At 36.3% G+C, this 22,611-nt stretch overlaps 1 protein-coding gene across 3 annotated transcripts in view; it reads left to right on the top strand.

Moving 5' to 3' along the window:
• SOX6 (SRY-box transcription factor 6) overlaps window positions 1–22,611 on the top strand; it is a 315,755-nt gene that overhangs the window by 271,916 nt on the left and 21,228 nt on the right. For all 3 annotated transcript variants that reach the window (XM_083348763.1, XM_083348764.1, XM_083348762.1), the window contains one exon: window positions 15,469–15,577. In XM_083348763.1, coding sequence (XP_083204889.1) covers window positions 15,469–15,577 — 109 coding nt within the window. The remainder of the gene's footprint in view (window positions 1–15,468; window positions 15,578–22,611) is intronic.

Genomic DNA, 22,611 nt, shown 5'->3' with positions numbered 1-22,611 from the left:
TCTTGCCTGAGCAGGGGGTTGGACTAGATGACCTCCAAGGTCCCTTCCAACTTTATTATTATTATTATTATTATTATTATTATTATTATTATTATTATTATTATTATTATTATTATTATTATGCTCAGAAAGCCAATAAGTAAGGAATCTACTGACAATATGTAATCTACTAGCTCATAAGGAGGACCCAGATTGTTGGGGGCAATTAAGCTGACTTTGTAATAATGCCACTTGGGGTGTGTGTGAAAGACCTAATAAGCAGGCATATACATAGAATGAAGGCTACTGCTAAGCTTGTAAGCCACCCTGAGTCTTCGGAGAAGGGCGGGATATAAATGGAATTAAAATAAAAAAATAAAAATAAAAAAAATAAATCAAAATTATGACTGTGTATGTCCAAAAAAAAAGATAATCTTGAACTTAAGATGATGATCTATCCAGGAAGATTGGATAGATTAACATTTAAAAAAGCACTATTGATCATTTTATCAACTATAGTGTCACAGTTCTACTGAGACCATTCCTGGTAACTGTTTCTCATATAGCTGCGTGTTTGCACATGTGAATAAATTGTCCAAAAGGCAGATTGCTTCCAAGACAGAACCAGAACCAGAAATTAAATTAAAATTTAAAAATTCTTATCCTCTGTCTCCATTACAGTCACTTGCTTTTTAAATTTTGCACTTTGTTCAAATTCAACTGTTTAATCAGTTATTTTCATTACATATAGGTCCTGCCAATTTTCTTGCACTCAGAGTCAAATTATAACATTTTACAGGACTGTTCAATTCCTAGTTAATTATTTACAAAAAAGTTTAAGTATTTATTTATTTATTTAGCTTGATATAGTCACCACCTTCACCACAGTAAGTCTGGGTGGTGAACAAAGTTTAAACAAAAAACCCAATATAAAACCATTAAAATGTATGATTTACCACATACTGTATAATTAAAAAAGAAACAGTAGCCAAGAGAAAAATACATACAGTAATGTAATATCAACCCAAACAGGCTTTGCTAACTTCCCAACTCCTATGCCTGGGCATACAGCCAGGTTTTTAGTGCTTTCCAGATGGACAGCTGGTTTGGGGCCAATTTGATCTCAGGTATTGAGGTCTACCAGAGCCAGGGGCTATGACAAAAAAGACACACTTCTTGGGTCCCACAGATGACCTTCTTTAATAGATAGGACCCGAACCATGCTGCTCCTGTTGGAACCAACGGGGCAGATTGAAACCATTGGAGAGCAGTGGTTTTCAACTACCCTGAGCCCATTCCATGAAGGCCTTTATGGATAAGAGCCTTGGTGGAGCAGTGGGCTAATGCCTCCTTAAGTAACACCAGCTGCCTGCAATTAGTGCAGGTTCGCATCCCACCAGGCTCAAGGTTGACTCAGCCTTCCATCCTTCCGAGGTAGGTAAAATGAGGACCCAGATTGTTGGGGGCAATAAGCTGACTTTGTAATAATGCCGCTTGGGGTGTGTGTGAAAGCCCTAACAAGCAGGCATATACATAGAATGAAGGCTACTGCTAAGCTTGTAAGCCACCCTGAGTCTTCGGAGAAGGGAGGGATATAAATGTAATAAAAATAAAAATAAAAAATAAATAAATAATAATAACAATCTTAAATTCCAATGAGAAACCTACTGGGAGCTGGTGTAGCTCACGTAACAAATGGGAAATGCCCATAATTGACTACATACCATTGTATTCTGAACCAATTGTAGCTTCCAAATGCTCTTAACAGGCAGTCCCATGTGTAATACATTGAGAGATAATCAAAACATTTATGATCATGTGCAGTGCCTTCCAGTCTATAAGAAAGGGGGTTGGAACATAACACAAAGCTACGCATAAGACCCCCCTGCATATACATGCCACATGCCATTTAACTAGAAACTGAGTCCAGGGGGGGACTCCCCTCCAATTGTGTGCTGGTTCTGTGTGAGAACCAGCCCATCCCCCATCCAGAACTAAAGATGGAACATCACTGGAACCAGGGGGTCTACCTTTTCCATACAGAATGGAAATGTTGAAGATAAAATACTAGGAAAATACTAAAAAGTTATTGGAAAGTCTTTGTATTAAAATAACTTCAACAAATAATCTTTTAAAGAATATTTAAATCTTAAAACACAATACTCCAAAATGTGAAATGAGACTGCTACTTAAAATGCTAACCTGGCTGGCTTTCAACAATGGAAGCTATTGCTTACCCAAATTTAATTAACTACGATAAAGTTGTGACCTATAAAGGTATTCTGGACAATGACGGAAAATTGAAAGAGACAAGATTTACAAGAACAAGGTATTGATCTAGCATGGTGGCCATATCTGCAAATTCAAACGAGATATGAAAAAGATGCTAAAACAATGGGATTCTATAAAGGAGAGAGAATTTGATCAGATACTGTTCAAAACAGATGAAAAGTTGATTAAGAAACTCTATAAATTTCTGTTAAACTTAAAGATGGAGGAAGAACAATTAAAAGAGACTGATAACATGAGCAAAAAACTTTGGATATAATAGAGAATTAGAAGACTGGCAAAAGTTATGGGAAAGAAATGTTAAATTAACTAAAGCAGTGGCATATAAAGAAAACATATAAAAAGTTTTACAGATGGCATATTGCACCAGTGAGATTAGCAAAAATGTTTAAAAATATGTCAAACAACGTTTGGAAATGCAAACAAAGACCAGGTACTTATTACCATATCTGGTGGACATGCCCTAAAGCAAAAAGATTTGGGGTTAAAATACATTTATGGTTGGAGAAAATGACTAAAAAACAAATAGACTTTAAGCCAGAATGATTTTGGTTAGGAATAATAGGAGCAAATTATGAGAAAGATTGCATATGTTTAATTCTACACATACTAACTGCAGCAAGAATTGTATTTGCCCAACATTAGAAAAATGAAAATTTACCAGCTGAAGAATTACTAATTAAGAAAATTTTAGAGTGTGCAGAAATGGATAGATTGATTTTAAAGATAAAAGAGAAAGAAGACTCGGTGTATTTTAGAACATGGGATAATTTCTATCAGTGGCTAGAAAAATGAATTAGAGAGAAAGAAATATGATATGTAACTTTGAATATATACAGTATTAGCAAGAAGAAGACTATCAAGCAATTAATTAACATATTGTTTATGATAATTAACTATTATCTATTATTGTTTGTTAAACACATAAACCCAGACATTATGCTGTTTGCTAAATATTGAGAATATTATTTGGAAAAATCCCAATGCTAACCTTAATCTAACCCTAACCCAAATCCCAACCCCAACCCCAACCCCACCTCTTATTCCTAACCCTATAAAAACTAATAAAATTTATTTTAAAAAAAGCTAACTGAGCACATTTGTTTTAAAAACAAACAAATAACTGTTATGGCAGTAATTTTAATTGAAGCATTCGAGTTGTATCATTTATCCTATTTTGCAAACTGGCAAGTAATTTTTAATATGACTCCTTACTTTCAGTTTCAAGTTTAGATTTATTATGGTAATTGACCAATGTTTTATACCAGTCTAGAATTGTAAAATATCAAGGAAATTAAAACAAGATACCTGAAGTGCACGAAAAGGGTTTAAGAGCAGCAGTGCAGTTTTAAAAAGAGAGTAAAATAATATTAAAATATCAACAATAGCATATTAATAAAATACAATTACATGGATATTAAAATAATTTAAAACCCCAAATTAATAATATGCTAAAATTATTAAATTATAAATTATAATTTTCTACAAATCGGAGCTTTCAAAAAATCAAAATATGTAAATTATTATTTCTGTGTAGGAGAGACTTAAGTGTAAGACTAAAATCTGAAAGGAATTGCTTTCTACTCTGACTGCAGAGTGTCAGGCTTTGTATAGTAATTAAAAATAGATAAAAATAAAGCTAATAATTGGAATCTCAGTGATTTACCCATGTAATTTATCCTAAATGATTTGTTTATGGATTTTAATTGTTGCCATGCAAAATCTAGCAACTCTATCTGTAATAAGCAGTTCCTTATCTAAGACAAAATCAAGAAGCAAACTTTGATTATGACCTGGGTGTGCTCAAATGGTGGCTAGACAACCATTGTCCTGTTGACTAGTGGATTGGATTTGATGGTCTAAGCCAGGCACGCTGGCTGAGGAATTCTGGGAGTTGAAGTCCACAAGTCATAAAAGGGCCAAGTTTGAAGACCCCTGGTCTAAGTGGCTGCTTCCAACTCAGTGACTGTATGAAAAGGCAGAGTTGGTAATCTCTGATCAGAGATCAATTTAAGAGTTGCTTTAAGTCCACAGGATACTCACCATCAGACTAAATGCTTATCATGAAATTATGACTGCCTACGACTTTAGCAGTACTGACTAGAATGGTTTCCAGATAATCTCCAAAAGTTGGTATCTCTGGAATTTGGACTGAAGTAGGGCATGTATTTAAGAAATTAAACTTGCTACAATGAAAATCAAGATCTAGTGACATAATATTTTCCTACAACAGAAAACTTTCCTGTGGCTTTTTAAAACCACTGACAAAAAAGTATGGTTTTTAATGTGAATCTATTCTTTAAAGAAATCTATACTCTAATCTTGAGATGTTAGAAGAATACTACATTTGTCCTATATAATCCATTATTAGACTATTTAATTCAATGATGTTGGCAGTGGTGCAGATGCTATCATATGAAGTAAATCTTCAGTCTTAAGTATGACTTCAAAGGAAAGAAAGGGAAAGAATACATCAGGAAAGTAGAAAAATCTGTCCTTACAGATGAAAAATAAAACAAGATGTAATTAAACATCAAATGTATTAATAATATAGCTATAATTAGCTGGTCTATTTCTAATCCAGGATTCCTTTTGGCCTCATTAGGCATAAAATAGGACATTTCATAAACAGTTTCTTTCCTTTTATTTGCTAAGGGGCTGTTTGAGTTGGCTTCAGACCTTCATTCTCAAAATGTTAGATTCTGGTTGCTAATTTAACAGAATCTATCCAGAAGGCTACAAGTATTATCTTTTGTAAAAATTAATCTGTGTGGACCTCTAGGTGAACTATATAAAATGATTTGCATCTTCCATTGAAAGAAAGGGTTAATCTTAAACTGTTTGCATACTGACATGGATCATGCGTTGGTGCATAAATAAAAAGATGGAAACCACATTAAAGCAGTAGTTGGGTTACCACACAACTGGATATGCTTAAGACTGAATGCTTCATAACTCTAACTACTGGGGAGCTACAAATTCTATAAATAACCTTGCACTTGGTTAGGACCATATTAAAAGCAGATGAACAGAGACATCCATGGGGGGAAATGGAGAAGCATTGTCAATGAGTACTATAGTCTATAAAAGGTTGAGGAAAAGGTCTATAATTTAGGAGCAGTTCCTTGTGTGCAGTAATTCTGAATCGATGCATTGCAGAGATGAGTTTAAATAGAGATCATGCACAAAGGAGAAACATATGAACTTTCTCTTCTTCGTTTCCAAAAGAGTAATATCTATTATCCCTTCTCAGTTCCTTGGCTTTTCTTCACATCCTCAGTTTAATTCTTGGCCAAGCAAAGTAGTCTTTAGGTTTAAAATGATATCACTTCTCTTTTATGTACACCCAATGCTCTACTATTGTTAAATAATGGATTGGATATAGAATGACAAGAATGCTATTCATGGAAGTGGGGGAAATCCTTGCATTTTCTTGCATTTTTGAAAATCTTTTTGGAGGAAACCTTTAGAACAGGGTGAGAAGTTGCAAAGAAAATCTATAGATACAGTACTTTAAATATTGGCTTTTTTTTGCACAACGAGCCTATTCATGGATAACTTAAGCAAGGTTAACTCAATTTTCTCTGTTCATGTTATATGTTAAATCATCTACTAACCACACTGGCAGGGTGTATACAACCTGGTAGGCTAAACTGTGATGCACTTGTTTTCGATTCTGTGTATCATATGAATACAGCTGTTATTCTTGAACTTTTGCAAATACAAGGCCACCAAAGAAAGTGGAATTATGATCCACCAGTTCTGCCTGTTTTTGTATGTTTGGCTTTATTCGTTAAAGTTTAGTGGCACACTATCATTATCAACTTTCCACTGAAATCTTCCCATATTAGCATATAGTCAAATATAGTGGAATCAGTCTAAATACATGGGATCGCCAAACATAAGCGAAAAGTCTCCAAACAAACAACAGAGTTAGTTTGGTGTAGCAGTAAAGGTACCAGACTGGAAGTTGTGAGTTCTAGTCCCACCTTAGGCACAGAGCCAGCTGGGTGATCTTGGATCTGTCATTCTCTCTCATTCTTAGAAAGGAAGCTACTACAGTAAACCACTCCCCAAAAACCTTTCCCAGTAAACTGCAGGAACTAGTCCAGGCACTCTCCAAGAGTCAAAAACTGACTCAAAGGCAATCTCCCCACACCCCGCCCACCAAAACTCCAACTACCAATCATATTTACATATAACATAGTTTAATAACACCTAAGACTAAATAGTCTCTTTGAAATTAGGCAGTGACACTTCTTTCCCTTGATAACTGCTCAGATAAGCTAGGAAGGGCAGAGGTCAAGTGAACATGAGAAATCTTAACAAAAAGATTTGAATAATTGCAACAAAAAATTGCAAAATGCAGCCATACATACAACTGAACACTTTTCGCAGCCAAACTTAATTTTCCATCCTGGGGGGTAACAAAAAAACAACAACACATGAATCTCTGGGAACAGATTGAACACACCAATATTGTTACTTACTCACTCTAAAAGAAATGAACAAATGAAAAATCCCACAGAGTACAAATATAGCTGGCCATATTTCTTGCAGTTTTCACTCGTTGTTTATCATCATCATCATCATCATCATCCCTGGCAATGGCTAAGAGCAGGAAAGTTAAAGAAAGAGACCGAGGGACTAATTCTGGCTGCACAAGACCAAGCATTAAGGACAAATGCATACAAAGTCAAAATTGAGAAGACAGCAACAGACAGTAAGTGCAGCCTATGCAAAGAAACTGAAGAAACAGTGGACTACCTGGTAAGCTGCTACAAGAAGATCGCACAGACTGACTACAAGCAGCGGCATGACAAAGTAGCAACAATGGTGCTTTGGAAGATCTGCAAGAAATATCATTTGCCTGTAAGCAAGAACTGATGGGATCATAAAATAGAGAAAGTCATAGAAAATGATAAAGTTAAACTGCTCTGGGACTTCAGAATTCAAACAGACAAGCACCTGCAATATATCACTCCGGACTTAACAATTGTCGATAAGAAAGACAAAAAAGTCTGGATAGTGGACATGGCAGTGCCTGGAGACAGCAGAATAGGTGAGAAAGAACTGGAGAAGATAACAAAATACAAAGATCTACAAATAGAAATAGAAGGACTGTGGCAAAGGCAAGGAAGGGTATTACCAATAGTAATAGGTGCCTTGGGTGCAATCCCAAAACAACTGGAGCACCACTTGAACACCATTGGCATTGATAAATTCTCCATTAGTCAATTGCAAAAGGTGGCCTTACTAGGAACTGCTTCCATCCTGCGACGATATCTATAATACCATCAAACATCCACATCGGCCTATCCCAAGTCCTTGGTAAGGACTCGATAGCTAGACAAAAATGCCAAATCCAGTCTGAACATCTGGCTGACTATGCGATGATCAATAATAATAATATCAACAACAACAAACAACAACGGCAATGATAACAACAACAAAATTTGGACTTTGCAAAATTATTTTTAAATGACAAAGTTTGAACTATCAGAATTTCAGTTTGTGCTGGCTGTAGTGGAATTTATTCTATTTTATAACAGTAAGGAAGATGATCATAGGCTACAGATAATTTTGATTAATTTATTCATTCTGTTTATATCCTGCTTTCTTTTAATACAACATGTATTGACCTTATTTGGCCAATTCAAGTGCCCTTTATGATACATGGCAATGACTATCAAGCTCTGAGGTAAACTGTGGCTTAAAGTATTATTATTAGATATATCAAGTATTACTGTAATTATATACAACTGTTTAAGATTTTGAAAACAGAAGAATTTATGTTCATATTGTAAGTAGTAAAGAGTGAGACACAGAGAGAGTAAAACAACCAGTATGAGTAAATTGTCTTAAGGCTGTTAAGTGCTGCCTTTTCTAGAAATTCCTCCTTCAGTATTTTTTTTTGAACCGGACCTTTTTATGTTTGTTTATTCTCTCTGGGCTTGAATAGAAGTACAAGGAAGAAACCAAACTTCAAATGTGTTTTTAAATGCATAATGTAGAATAATTTAGCTTTAATCTGTTGCGTCTTTATGTGTGTCCATGTGTATAAAGACAACATGTTGGAATTTTTGGCACATTTTGCAACTAGAATATTGTCCACAGTGTGCATAACATTCCCAAAGGCATTTACTTTGTGGCTTCTGTATATGACCTGCATTATTAAGGAGTCTCAAAACTGGTTGTTTAAATAAATGTTGGTAACTACTAGGCTAGAGTCTTGAAATACAGGGGATTACATCATTGTCCAACTATGCCTACTTCAGCAAAATGTATTTGTTTGTAAAGATTATGGGGAAGAAGAAAGGTCTTTCACACAATGATTCACATGTATGCCATTTTCCACTTTAGCCTTTGCATATATGTCAGATGTGGAAAGGAAAAAAAAAACATGTTGAAATAATTTGGCAATGGTTATAGTGTGATTAGTCATGGTAATCTAAACGGGAGGGTTGCCTGGTGTGTTATTACATTTCTTATATTGTTTTTCAAGAGCTGGTTGCAATCAGTCATGTTTCACAGGGTTTAAAACACACATACACACAGTCTTTGCTTGCTGGCAAGTAAACTGTTATTTAAATACACAATTGACTGAATTACTGAAACAGTTCTGTTGAGCTTGTGCAAGTGTTCTCACGTGCTTAAAGATGGTATAAATGTCATTTACGGTAGGCCATTTAGTACAACTATATGGCATGAATTCCTGCTCCCCTGATCGAAGTGTATCAGTTTATTTTATGGTCTTTATGACTCCTTTTTGATAGAGTCATCAGTAAAACTTTAATGACACTATAAAATAATAAAAATGTCATTAATTTACCATGGAGCCTGGACGCAGCGGTTGTAAAGTTACATTTATAAACAGAATACTTCTTATGTCAAAAAGCATTGTTATGTGGCAATGAATAAATAACACTTAAAGTTTGGAGCAATTCTACTGCTGGCACTCGCATTATTATAGAATAATCAGTAACTGTATAAAACATAGTATAGCATGTAAATAGTGGTATATAAAATTTTATGACAATATACCGTGCACATCAAAAATTCAGCTTTTACCTAAATACAGAAAAAAACCATTATGGTATACTTAACTGTTATCATTATTTTTCTTCCCCAAGATCACAATTTTATATTTGTTCTGAAGATATTAGCAGTTTTCCTCCCTTACTCCAGTGGATTTTGCTTCCTTAGTTGCTTCCTTAGTTCCCAGTCTTCTTCTGCTCTATCTCAGAGGACCACATTGATCATTCCCAGCACAGAAGTATAGATAAAGTCACTAATGAAATGCAAAGCGGGGGGAAAAATGTTAGAGGAGTTGAGTTATTTGGTGGCTGAAAATCAGGGGGATAATAATCTGTCCATCTGTCATTACTGAGGTTGCTCCATCATTGACTGTGATAATCTGTGAATATGATGGATGGCACAGCTTTGTAGTCTGGAACATTTATCATTTATCAATGCTCACTAAGGGGGGCTTTATAATTTAAATATCTTTTTTTACGATACAACACCTAGCCCATATATCATCATTTCAAAGCACTTAACTGAGAGTTCTAGAACACAGCAAAGCAAAATTTTCCCTCCCATAGGTTTTATACTGCCTACGTGCTTGTGCCTGATAATGCATAATAAGTGCCTAATCGTATCACTGAATGGAAAATGAAAATTCTGTTCTTAAAAAAACAACAAATTAGCTATCAGTCCACTTCAGAAATAACAGTTCCTGCTTTTCAGAGAACTTCAGACGCTTATTAAAGGAGAATGTTTGTAGTTCAGGGTTTATATGAGGGGTCCTTGGTGTTCTCTGAGCTTGCTTGTTTTCTTGCAGAAGTGTCATTAGCCATGCTAGGTAACATCAGTCTAGCAGTCTACCTAGTTTGTGTAATGAAACGTCTACAAGAAAACAATCCAGCTCAGAGAGTACCAAGGACCCTTCACTTCAGAATCTTGCTTATAATTTGAAAAAGATTGTGAACCCTACAAGTTTTAGTTCTCTTAGTTTCCAAGTAATCCCATTCTAGGTTGAATTCAGTTCTATGAGCCCTGTATTCTATAGAGGATTCATAGAACATGTTTTTTTCACTCAGAGAACATGCTCAGAGCTTTGAGTGAACCATTCTATTCCATCTTTAATGATAGGGGGTGAGGTGTTACCCCCCGTCGATAGGGCTCGCAACTTGGGTGTCCTCCTGGATTCGTGGCTCAGCCTTGAAGATCATATAGGAGCCGTGACCATGGGGGCTTTTGCCCAGGTTCGCCTCGTGCACCAGTTGCGGCCCTATCTGGGCCGAGATGCCTTGCGCATGGTCACTCATGCGTTCGTGACCTCCCGCTTAGACTACTGCAATGCTCTCTACATGGGGCTGCCCTTGAGGACCACTCGGAGGCTTCAACTGGTGCAGAATGCAGCCGCGAGAGTTGTGATGGGGGCCTAGCGATACTCCCATATAACACCTCTGCTCCGTGAGTTGCATTGGCTTCCGGTTGCCCTCTGGGTGAGATTCAAGGTGCTGGTGATGACCTATAAAGCCCTAAATGGCTTGGGTCCGGGATATCTGAGGGAACACCTGCTGTCGGCATCAAGTTCCCTTCGTCCTGTGCGCTCCCACAGGGAGGGCCTTCTCAGGCGGGCAACACCCAGGGGGAGGGCCTTCTCTGTGGGCGCACCTGCCCTCTGGAACCAGTTACCCGTAGAGCTTAGGACTGCCCCTGATTTTTGTTTATTCCACCGGGACCTGAAGACCTGGCTCTTTGAGCTTTCCGGCCAGGACTGAGGATTTTTTTAATTTTTTTAACTTATTGTAATTGGGTTTTTAATCAGAGATATAGGGGTTTTACATTTTAATCAAGGAAAATTTAATCTATTTTAATTGCTATTAATTTTTGTATTGTAATGTTGTTTTAATTGCCTTGTGAACCGCCCTGGGTCCTACAGGAGAAGGGCGGTATATAAGTTTAATAAATATAAATATATAAATATAATAATAAATAAAAATAAGTCCATAGAATGCATAGTAGAACACATGGGCATGAAATATGACTCTTGTGAAACACACTAAGCTGGAAGCCATGTCATATTTATCCATGTGTATCTTTATATAACCCATGACATTTTACTTTACTTTTATATATTCATTTTTATAGCCTTTCATACTTAGAAAATAAGAAAGTAGAATCCATGTGGACAGTATGATAACTACCTTCTTTTCTAGGATATATTTGATATGTAGATGGATAATCTGCTGGTTGTGTTCATTTAAAATAATTTGCTTAATTTAGCTCAGTTTAAAATGCTATTATTTACCTAAATTGTCTTGCCTCAGAAATTTACATATATTTGTACATACCACTAATAGTAATATTGAAATATTTTTTTAATTTCTTTTCTATAAAATAGAAAAGCTAGAAAATAGCTGCTATTGTTTTTAAGTGGAAAAATGAATACTGACATCGACAGAAATAAAAATACAGAGAATTATTATTATTGTAGTAATTTCCCCTTCAAAAATGCCACATTGATGATTATTAAAGAATTATAAATACACCCTGATTCTTTTAGTTATTATCATACAAGTTTCTCTTTCTTACAGTTCTGTGCTTTATCATGTAATTTTTCCTTTCCTTTCTGAATGTCAAAATATTGATATTCTTTCAGAAACTTTCTTTTTTAACGCAGAATATTTTCTGGAGCGAATCAAAGAGAATGAATGACTAGAAAGATATTTCAAATATGCATACTATGATACGGAGAAGGTTCTGTTGATTTCTTTAAAGTAGAATGCATTTTTCCCCCTTTTTCTTCATTTTAATCAAACTGAAGTTCTTTTACCAGGAAAAACTCAGGTACCTTGTTAGGGCATTTTGTGGAAAGATTCCTGTCTTAGTAAGTAGGACAGGTCTAAGACTCTTGGGTGTAAACTGGGAGAATAGATAAATAGAGGGGATGGCAAAAAGGAGATTGCATTTATGTGGTATTGAGCATGCATAGGGTTTCCAAAGTCCCTGAGGAATAAGCAACAGTAAGTTGGGACACCTGATCAAGCAGCTTTTGCCAGGGTTGCATGTCAGTTGCTCTGGGCTTTCTGATTAGAAAACCTTCTGCTCCCAGATTGTCAAAAGCTCATCCATGCCAGGCTAATAAAGCCACCTGGTCAGTCCACTAAGGAGTCAAACTGGAAGTAATGCAAATGCAATTCATCCCCGAAAATGCCAACATTTATTGAGAGGCAAGGTGTTTAGTATTGTACTGCCCCATTCTAAAAAAAAGAAAAGAAAAGAAAGAAAACAAAAAAGAAAATAGAGTTTTAAAATGAGGAACTCCTGGCTGAACTCTTGCAGAAATATAGAAATAGGCAGAGAAACAGAAAATAAGGCTGTTCTGATATCCTGGGAATTTATCGCCCATTCCCCTTTCTTTCTTTCTTTTTCTTTCTTTCTTTCTTTCTTTCTTTCTTTCTTTCTTTCTTTCTTTCTTTCTTTCTTTCTTTTTCTTTTCTTTTTTTTTGAAACAGATAAAGGATAGTTATCTTCCTTTCTTCCAGGAAGATATAAAAAAGGCTTCAGTGGTCCTGAAATGATACAGTGTTCCCCCCCAAAATAGAAAGATTTCTGGAAAACTGATGGAGAGAGAAGAGAGGTAGAACTTTTAAGGGAGTATTTGACAGCCATTATTGCTTTGCTGGTCAATAATCTGATTTATACTTTGAAATGGAATATGCATATTACAATGCAGGGATTCTGCTTTGGCTGAGGAGAGTAGAAGCCATGGGATGCTCCATGTGTGAAAGGAGACTGTGGTTAGTTATGAGTGCTGAAAAAGAGAGATGGGACAGCCAGCATTTGCTTTCCTTGGAACATACATAGATTCAGGTAACCCTTGTCAGGATGAGGGGTGAGCAACTCTGCATGATGCATCATGCCCTTTTTTACTACTGATAAACCACCATTGATGTTCCACACAAACAGAGGGCTGCATACTTACAAATTAGGTGCTGTTGTGGCCAGTGTAGGACAGCAGGATGTTTTATGAAGTTCAGTTTATGGCTTGGTTGCAGCATATTATTAGATGCTGGAAGGCCAGCATCTTAAAATGAGCATGATGGCTTTTAAATTAGCATGATGGCTTTGTATTCACATATGAGACCAATTAAGAAGTTGCTCTTTGCTTGTAGTATCTAGTTGCTTTTGACTTTGATGTGATCCAACAAAATCTGAGAGGGAGAGGGGAGAGAGAGAGAGAGAGAGAGAGAGAGAGAGAGAGAGAGAGAGAGAGAGAGAGAGAGAGAAAGAGAGAGAGAGAGAGAATAAGTACATCAGTTAAGGTGCAAAGCTAGAAACCATAAGACTGTGAGTTCTAGTATTGCCTTATCCATGAAAGCCAGCTGAGGACTTTAGGCCAGTCACAATCCTTCAACCCAACAAATCTCACAGGGTTTTTGTTGTTGTGGGAAAAGTAGCAGGCAAGAGGATTGGGTATGTTTGCCACCATGAGTTATATATAGTATAAAAAGGTGCGACGATGATGATATAATGATGATGAAAATACTTGTTTAGTAATCTATCAATGCTTACAAATTGATTACAGAGCACTTATTAATAAACAGAATCAGTATTAATGACTCTGTTGTTCTGGAAGCTAAGTGTGTTCTTGGCTTTTTAACAGCAACATCATGCTTAGCTGCTTTTTGTGCCTATGAAAAACTTATTTTCTTTCCAGTATCTAAGATGCTCAATGCAATATTAGCTCCTCAAACAACAGAGAGAAGAGCAATCAGCACTGTTTTGCTGGGTACCATGTGAGGTTTAACAAATATATCTAGTAAACAAAACCCAAAACTGATATTTCATGTCTATGATGATATGACATTCAAACACAATGCCATGTTCAGGTTTGAGAAGTACCTCAAAGGCATAAGAAAACCCTACTGTGTTTTTGCATAATATATAAGCATTGCAAAAAGTGACAAAATATAATGTTGCCACATGATTGCTGAATTTTTGCTCTCTGGTATGACGAAACCCTGGTTGACATCAATCTATATATTGATTATTGTTTTTAGTGGTGCAGTTTTACCATATATGTTTTCAGCACTCAAATTTTATGTTTTTCAAGGAGGAAACACTCATATCTTTTTACTCATAGCTTTTTTTTTAAAATCCCATTGAGGTTTAGCTCAAATTCCTAGGCAAAATAATAGTACTATTTCTGTCATCTAGTATTCCTTTTTTGAAATACTTGTCTTTGAAATCCTCTTGCATAAAATTCATGCTTGCATTTCTCAAGGGTTCTTCTGCAAATTCAGATCCCTAGGACTAGGATGTTGATTGTGTGGCTGTTAATTTTTTCCCGCTCTGAATTAGTAGCAGGTTTTAATAGAAAGTCCTCTCCAAGTCCTGAACTTAACTATTTCTGAAAATAGTCATTTAGGAAAGGTCAATTATTCACTGTTGCTTGGCAGTGATATCTGAAATTACAGTTTTAATCCTGTCTAAATCACAATAATACTTCCCTATCCTGCACTCATTTGAACTGAATGGGTTGTTGAAAGCTGCACTTTCATTATCTGGCAATAGTTGTTTCTTTTTTCCTTTAAGCAGAATTTTTAAATTTAGAGGGATGAATCCAATGTTACAGGGGTGTCTGCTGGGGGGCGTGCACAAAGAAGTCAACATAATGAATAACAACATGCAATCAAAGCTCCACCCTTAATAGTATGTGTCATGATACCTCCGATAAAGATGTCTTCCAAAAATAAGGGCTCCCTCCCCGCAGAAGGGCTCCTAACAGTGCAAGAACCTTTGATGAGATTATTAAGCCCACTGTTCTATATAATACCTTTTATTTGGTCTTCCTATTATGTTACTACGGTATATGTTACCCAGTGTCTTTTCTTAGTTCTTGCAAACCTCCATTATCTGGAACCATATCACTGGATTCAAGGTAGAATTTGAATTTATTGTAGAATCTAAAGTGACGGCTGTAGTTAAACTACTCTATTTCTCTTTTGTTTGTGATGTATGCATCCATGTCAATGACGGTGTTAGACAATAAACTGTGATACAAAATACCTAAGCTTGTATTTGGCAAGATGCATTCAGAAGCAGAGGTCAAGGAAGCACTGGAAATTAAACATATGTGAACACTTTTTTTTTAAAAGCTGAACATTGTCCTTTTTTTTTGGGCAGGAAAGAACACGCTTTGAGAATTTAGGCCCACATCTATCGGGGAAGCCCTGTGAAGATGGAAAGCTAGGTCCAGGAGTCATTGATCTTACAAGGCCAGAAGATGCAGAGGGTGAGTTATTGAAACAAATGGATTGAACGGATCAGCTCTGTTATCTTTCATCACTTTAAGGATGAATATCTTAAATTAAACTGCAGCTAATGCCCTCTGTCTGCATTTGAAGCATAGATTTCTGTGTTGTAGGCAAGCATAAAGCCTGATTTTAAAATGTTATCATACAGTATGCACTTACTGGTTTATTACTTGGAGGCTACTGCAACTGTTCTTATCAAGCTATCCTAGGTTCAATTCATATGTTACCTCTGCTGATCCATATAGACTTAAAATTGCTATTGAGTAGACTGATATAATCAGGTTTTATAAGCAAATAACATTCATGTCTGTAAGTTCCTTTTTTCTTATTGTGCTCTAGATACAGTGGATGAACATGTACTGTGAGAAGGTCATTTTGTTTAAGATACGGGGAATATAGTCATCTGTCACCTACAGCTATGTTGGGAGGTTGTCTTCGTCTACTGTTCTACATGTGAATAGATGTAAAGAAATAATAATATTGAGTTGAATTATATAGCCAGAGACCACTTTGCTGTGGAAGTCAACATTTCATAGCATTCCAAGGTTGGGAGGGCCCTTTGAGTTAACTGAATCCAACTCCCTACTTTGGGCAGAAGGCCAGATTGAAGCATCTCAGATAGGTCGCAACTTTTACTTCAGTACATTTGGTAAAAGGAGCCAACCACCTTTCTATGTAATTGGTTCAACTGCTAGAATTAGTAAGGTCATCTGAATGGAGCTTACTCCACCTTTAAACATACGTTTTAATTATAGTAATGAGGAAGAGAAAACTATGAGGTGAACTATCCAATCCATTAATTGACTGCAAAATTAATTACAATGAAGTTTTAATCTTCAGATGAAATATAAGAATGTTGATAACTAATTGATTGGATGTACATGACTTTTTTGTGAAAATGTTACTTCCACTGGTTTATAGCTCCAGTTCTGTTTATATCAGTGGAAACCTTCCCATTGATTTCAGTAATTAAAGACTCTGCACCATAGTGTATATTTAAATTAGTTATTTGATTGATCAGTTAAAGACATTGCCATTAATCAACTAAAAGCCTTTAATTGCTTGACAGCTCTATTGGAAATGACCACGTCAATCATATTTTGGGATAAATTTCTATGTCAATAGAAATACCTAATTTTAATTTTTAAAACTCTTACTGTTATTAAAGTTTACCGAATAATAAAATAATGATCCAGAGAACAATACAGAAATATTCTCAATTCATTCTTTTTGTTGTTGTTTTGACATGGCAAAATATTCCTGAGGAGAAAAAAGGTTCAAACTTATCAGTACTTACTGATAAAGTAAAACATAAATTGGGGTTTCTCTTGATTTATTCTTTTCTTTTCTCTTATCCTTCACTTATGACATATGAAAAGATAGGAAGATTATGTTCTGGCCATTACTACTGAGCGTATGGACATTCCATTTCATTGGAGAACATTTTTTATAGTGCATTCTCTTCAAATGCAGAAGAAGAAGTTGTATTGAAATACAGTTCAATTGCTATGGGTCAGCTTCTCTACGGAGACAGGCAGATACCATATTGTAATTCATTTTAGCAAGACCAACACAACATCCTATATCTAGAAATTTAAATAGTTCCAATTCACACCAGTTTAAAAATGAATCCCTTTGCTTTTGAAGGAGGGAGTAACATTTCACAATATTGCCTTTTCTGACTTCATAAATAGTTCTGGGTAAAATATTATTTGTAAAAAAATACAAATAATTACTCTGTAAAAGACATGAAGACATACTGAACTTTGAGAAGAGAGCCAGTTTGATCTAGTGGTTAAGGCACCAGGCTAGAAAGCAAGAGACTGTAAGTTCAAGTCCCATTTTAGCCATGAAAGCCTGTTGAGTGACCTTGAGTCAATCACTCTCTCAGCCCAACTTACCTCACAAAGTTATTGTAGTGGGGAAAATAGGAGGAAGGTGTGTTGGATATGTTCACCACTTTGAGTTATTTGTAAAAATAATAAAAGTAGTATATAAATTATAAATAAACCCATGCCCCAAACTTTGAGAAGTTGTTAGTAGCTGTCGAGGAAAGATAGATATTAAAGTGCATATAAAACACAGAATTATCAGAAAGATCATACCAGTCATTTTTTTATTCAATATTATTATGTAGATATCTTGGAAGACATCTTATGCACAGACACAGTTTATTCAATTTATTATTAATTATGCTAGCAAGTACATTGTGTAATATATAATGGTTCTGTACTTACTAAATAATGATTTTGAGTAACATTTTGGAATTACCCAGAAGTTGAGGAATTCCACTCAGTCCAATGAATCTGACATGGCAACTGTGGCTGTATAAAGGTGTTTTTATTTTGTCCAGTTGGATTCACTTCTGTGTCAGAACTGAGAAGTCATTACCATGGGACATTTGAGGGTCTGACATGGGACAGGAGAACTTAGGCTCTACTCTGTCAAGGCTTCATTATTATAGATCTCTGATATGTTCACTGATATGACTGTCCAAATTAAGAAAACTTCTGTCAGAGCTGTCGAGTCTATTTGGATCCTTTGAAACTAGGCTTCTGAATATTTTCTTTTACAGTGATACCTAAATCTGAAAAACTGTATACTAAAATGTAATTTTAAAATACAATTTTAAAACTGTATACTAAAATCTAATTTTTGTGAATGAATTTCACAAAAACATAAAAAAGATTTAAATGAATAATTCTTACGTAGCAAATAGGAATCCCCATTAATGCCAATATGTATTACATGCTCCTTTACATAGGGCTTGCTCTATTTTATATCATATTTATATCATATGTCTCTTGCTAACCAAGATTCTGAGACCAATTTTTTTTAAAAAAAGGAAGGTACTTCCAATTTCATATATGTACTAGGAGATAAATCTATATTATTTTCATGAATCTTATTTTTGTGGCAATAAAATGCTTTTATTGGCAGGACAGCTAAGCCAATTTAGAAGCTCTTTTCCAGTTGCCATGTACTCTTCACTATTCCCACCAGACACTGCTGACGTACTCAGAGCGTTATTTAGCTTTTGCAGTTCTGTTGCCCAGCAAGAAAGAAAAAAATACTTTTATTTTCCATTTGAAAATAAAGTCTCCTATATATCAAAACTTTACAATGGGAAATAAAAAAGAAATGGCACATGGTCAGATGGCCAGAAAGCTGGTATCATTTAACATTGGTTCATTGTGAGGAACGGGGAAAGAACCAGTTCAGGTTAGTCCTATTTCCTGCTCAGTTTATGAGTAAACTTGAATTTGCAAGCAGAACAATGAAAAGTGCCATATTCAAGTAACAAAAGGCACAGCTGCGGTGAGAATGTGAACAGCCTTCAACTTGGAAAAGAAAAACAAAAGATTTTCCCCTTGAAAAGCAAAACAGGTTTCTGACCTATCAGGAAAAAAAAAAGGAAAAGAGGGGAGGGGGAAGTGTGTGAAACAACCTCTGAGTTTTATGCAAACCAATCAATTGTGGCAGCCACCAGAAAAAGCTAAAATTGTGAGGTAACCTTGTTTAACACCCTCCTCTGATGAGGTGTAAGTAGCAGAAAGTACATGGATGACAAAGCACCCTTTACTTCTGTGACAGTGTTTCATAAAATACAGAGGAAAGAATGTCTCCAGTATCTGTCACAGATAAATATTTAGGAGAGTTGCTATGACAGTTAGGAGAGCGAACAAGAGAGCAAAGGAGGAAAGATATCATGAGACAGAAAAAGACAAAAGACTTTTTTTGTGTGTGGAAAGAATGCTGACAAACCAGCCCATGGTGACTTGGTCCTTTGTTCTCCATACACTCTTTTCCTGTCCTGTCGTAAAAGATTCACAATGTTAGTCCAACTAGCAACATTATTTTGAAGTAACTTTATATAAAAGAATACAGAGATCTTTTATTGAAGAACATACCCAGGAACTATTTCCTTTTGAGCTATACAGCACTACAAATGAGTGGCAATTTGGGGGAAAGCAACAATTTCCTCCCTTAGGGCATTGAGGATATTGGCACTGGACATTTCAAAATTCTGGCTTTGCTTCTTCTTCTTTTTGACAACAAAGTTGATTCGTGAGCCAAGTTGTAATGCCAAAAGAAACAATACAAGGCACAGCTGTATATGGAGAGAAAGACTCTAAAGTCTGAGCTTTTCTAAAACAAACATTGTATTTCGGGGGAGGGTGTGTACATCTGTTGCAAACAGGTGTACTGAAATATATTTGGATATATTTTGTTACGTGTGCATACCTACAAAACAGCATGTATCATGAATATTAACAGAGAAGTTAGTTGAAACATGAACATATGTGTTTCCTATGTGGTGATTGTTTTTGGAGGGAAAAGTGTTATACAGGAAGTCCTTGACTTATGACTACAATTCAGCCCAAAATTTTTATTACTAAGCAATACAGCTGTTAAATGCGTTTTGCCCGATTTTTCTTCCCACATTTATTAAGTGAATCACTACAGTTATTAAGTTAGTAACATGGTTAAGTGAATCTGACTTTACTTGTCAGAAAGTTGCAAAAGGTGATCACATGATCTAGGACACCGCAGCAGTCATAAATAATGCCAGTTGCCAAGCATCTGGATTTTGATCATGTAACCGCTAGTATGCTGCAACGGTCATTAAGTGTGAAAAATGATCATAAGTCATTTTTTCAGTGCCTTTGTTCCTTGAACGGTCACTAAACAAATGGGTATAAGTTGAGGACACTCTCATATCTTGCTATAAGAGAAGTTTTACAAATTTCTATTTTTTTCAGCTGCAGTGCAAAACAGAGTGCAATTGATTAGAATGTGGGAGAGTTTTCCTTCAACAATTGTCATTATAAATTTATATTTTTTCACACCATGATTTGATTAAAAGCACAAGGGGATCATTAGCATAATTTCCTCCTCTTGCAGTGCATGCAATAGAGATAGTAACTGTAATGGGAAGCCCACTGTATGCGTATAAGGTTTCCCCAAGATTAGAAATCATGTTTCTCTATAACCAAAAGACAGAGGAACTTGAGAATCATCCAAAAAGTAATTAAGGTAGGATAATACAAATCTCCATGGGAATATCATTCCACAAGGCAAGTGCAATTACCAAGCAATACACTTCTTGAATCTCACATACTGTATGATATTGGTTGATGTGACCCAAAGCATACCCACTCTTCATAACCTCACTGGGCAGACACAAATATACAAAAACAAGCCATTGCTTAAGTATACAGCCATTCATTATGCAAGGAAGATCTTCACAGTAAATTATCAGCACTATGAATTGCACTCAATAAACAATTGGTGGCCACTGTAATTCATTAAACAGTGATGACACTTGGGCATCCTTAGCACATCCATCATTGCCCATGTCACTGCATTCAGGACCAGTTGTTGCTTCTGGGGAGGGGAGGAATTTCAAGATCATTTATGTGAAGAACATTACATAAATCTACCTCTTTACTCTCCTACCATCGGGTAGGAGATATAGAAGTATAGCCAGCCGCACCCACAGGCTAAAGAACAGTTTCTATCCATGGGCTGTCAGGCTCCTGAATGGGAAATAACTCTATGTATGATAGACTTGTGAGGCCGGCGTGTGGTGCAATTAGCTCACATGGTGTAGCAAGATGGTGGGTTTGTTGTCACTGTGAGTTGTGGTGGGAGGGTCTGAAGGGAGGCTCAGCCAATCTCATTGTATACCTGTTGTACTGTGATAATAAAGGTTCATTCATTCAATAGGTGTGGTTGATTCCCAGGCAGGAGGGGCTGCATGTCAGAAGGCAAAGAGGCAGCAAAAAGTTTGGTTGGAGGAAGAAAGTTAAGAAAGATTCTCCGTAACTGTTTTCAGAGTATCTCTATAGTGATGCAAATAGTTGCTTCAGTTTGATAGCAATAGCACTTAGACTTGTATATCGCTTCACAGTGCTTTAGAGCCCTCTCTAAGTGGTTTACAGAGTCAGCATATTGCCCCCAGCAATCGGGGTCCTCATTTTACTGACCTCAGAAGGATGGGAGGCTGAGTCAACCTTGAGCCAGTGAGACACAAACTGCCAAACTGCTGGGAGCCCCCAGCCAGCAGAAGTAGCCTGCAGTACTGCCTTCTAACCGCTGCACCACCTCAGCTTTAGTTTGTTTTAGTTCCTGTGTATAGCTGAGGAACACTAAAAGAAACTGCTCAGAAGTAACTCCACATGTCTTTCTTGGTTCTGTAGGCCTGACAATAGGTGACTGTCTGAAATGCTAGAATGGGTACAACTCATGCTCCAAATGAATTCATGCAAAGGTTCTCTTGATCTTTCAGTAGGAGCAGTGAATCCAAGAGGATCGCCAGATTGTGCCCATGTATTGCATAAAAGAGTGCAACCCCATTAAAGACTAAATATGGAATATCCCCACAACAGGAAGACCAAAAAACCCCCCCAAACAATCAGAGTTAATCCTGAGTCTGTTCTTGCTCAGTCAGGACCATAAAACCTCCAAGCATTTGGCCAAGACTTTTTCAGCATCAATTTGTCAGCTTGGGGTGAAGATGTATAATTGGATATCATTAGTGCATTGATGATGCCTGACCCCCAAATCTGCGGATGACCTAACCTAAGCAGTTTCATCTTGTGGACTTCAACTCCCAGCGTGGCTGGCTCAGGAATCTGGGAGTTGAAGTCCACGAGTCATAAAAGAGCCAAGGTTGCCTACCCTTGGTCTAGATGTTAACAACAGAGAGAGTGTTGAGCCCTGTGTCACCCCACAAGCTGGAACTTATGATAAATATTTATATTGCCTCTTTTTAAGTTAGGGAGAAAATTACTTTCTTTCCAAGTAAGTTAGGAAGACTTTTTTTTTTCCTTTCCCAAGAGCCAAGAACATGATAATTCTGTGGGGATGATATTCACTTCGGTGTGAATGAACCCATTCTCATGAAGAAGATGAGAAGAGGAAAGAGCTATATTTGACAGTGTAAAACAAATGAAATGCTCGAAAAGGAACTCTAGGATCAGTGGGAAATACATGCTGAAATCTAAAG

The sequence above is a fragment of the Vipera ursinii genome (assembly GCF_947247035.1).
Source record: "Vipera ursinii genome assembly, chromosome: 1".
NCBI lineage: Eukaryota > Metazoa > Chordata > Lepidosauria > Squamata > Viperidae > Vipera > Vipera ursinii.
This window is presented reverse-complemented; position numbering and strand designations above follow the sequence as displayed.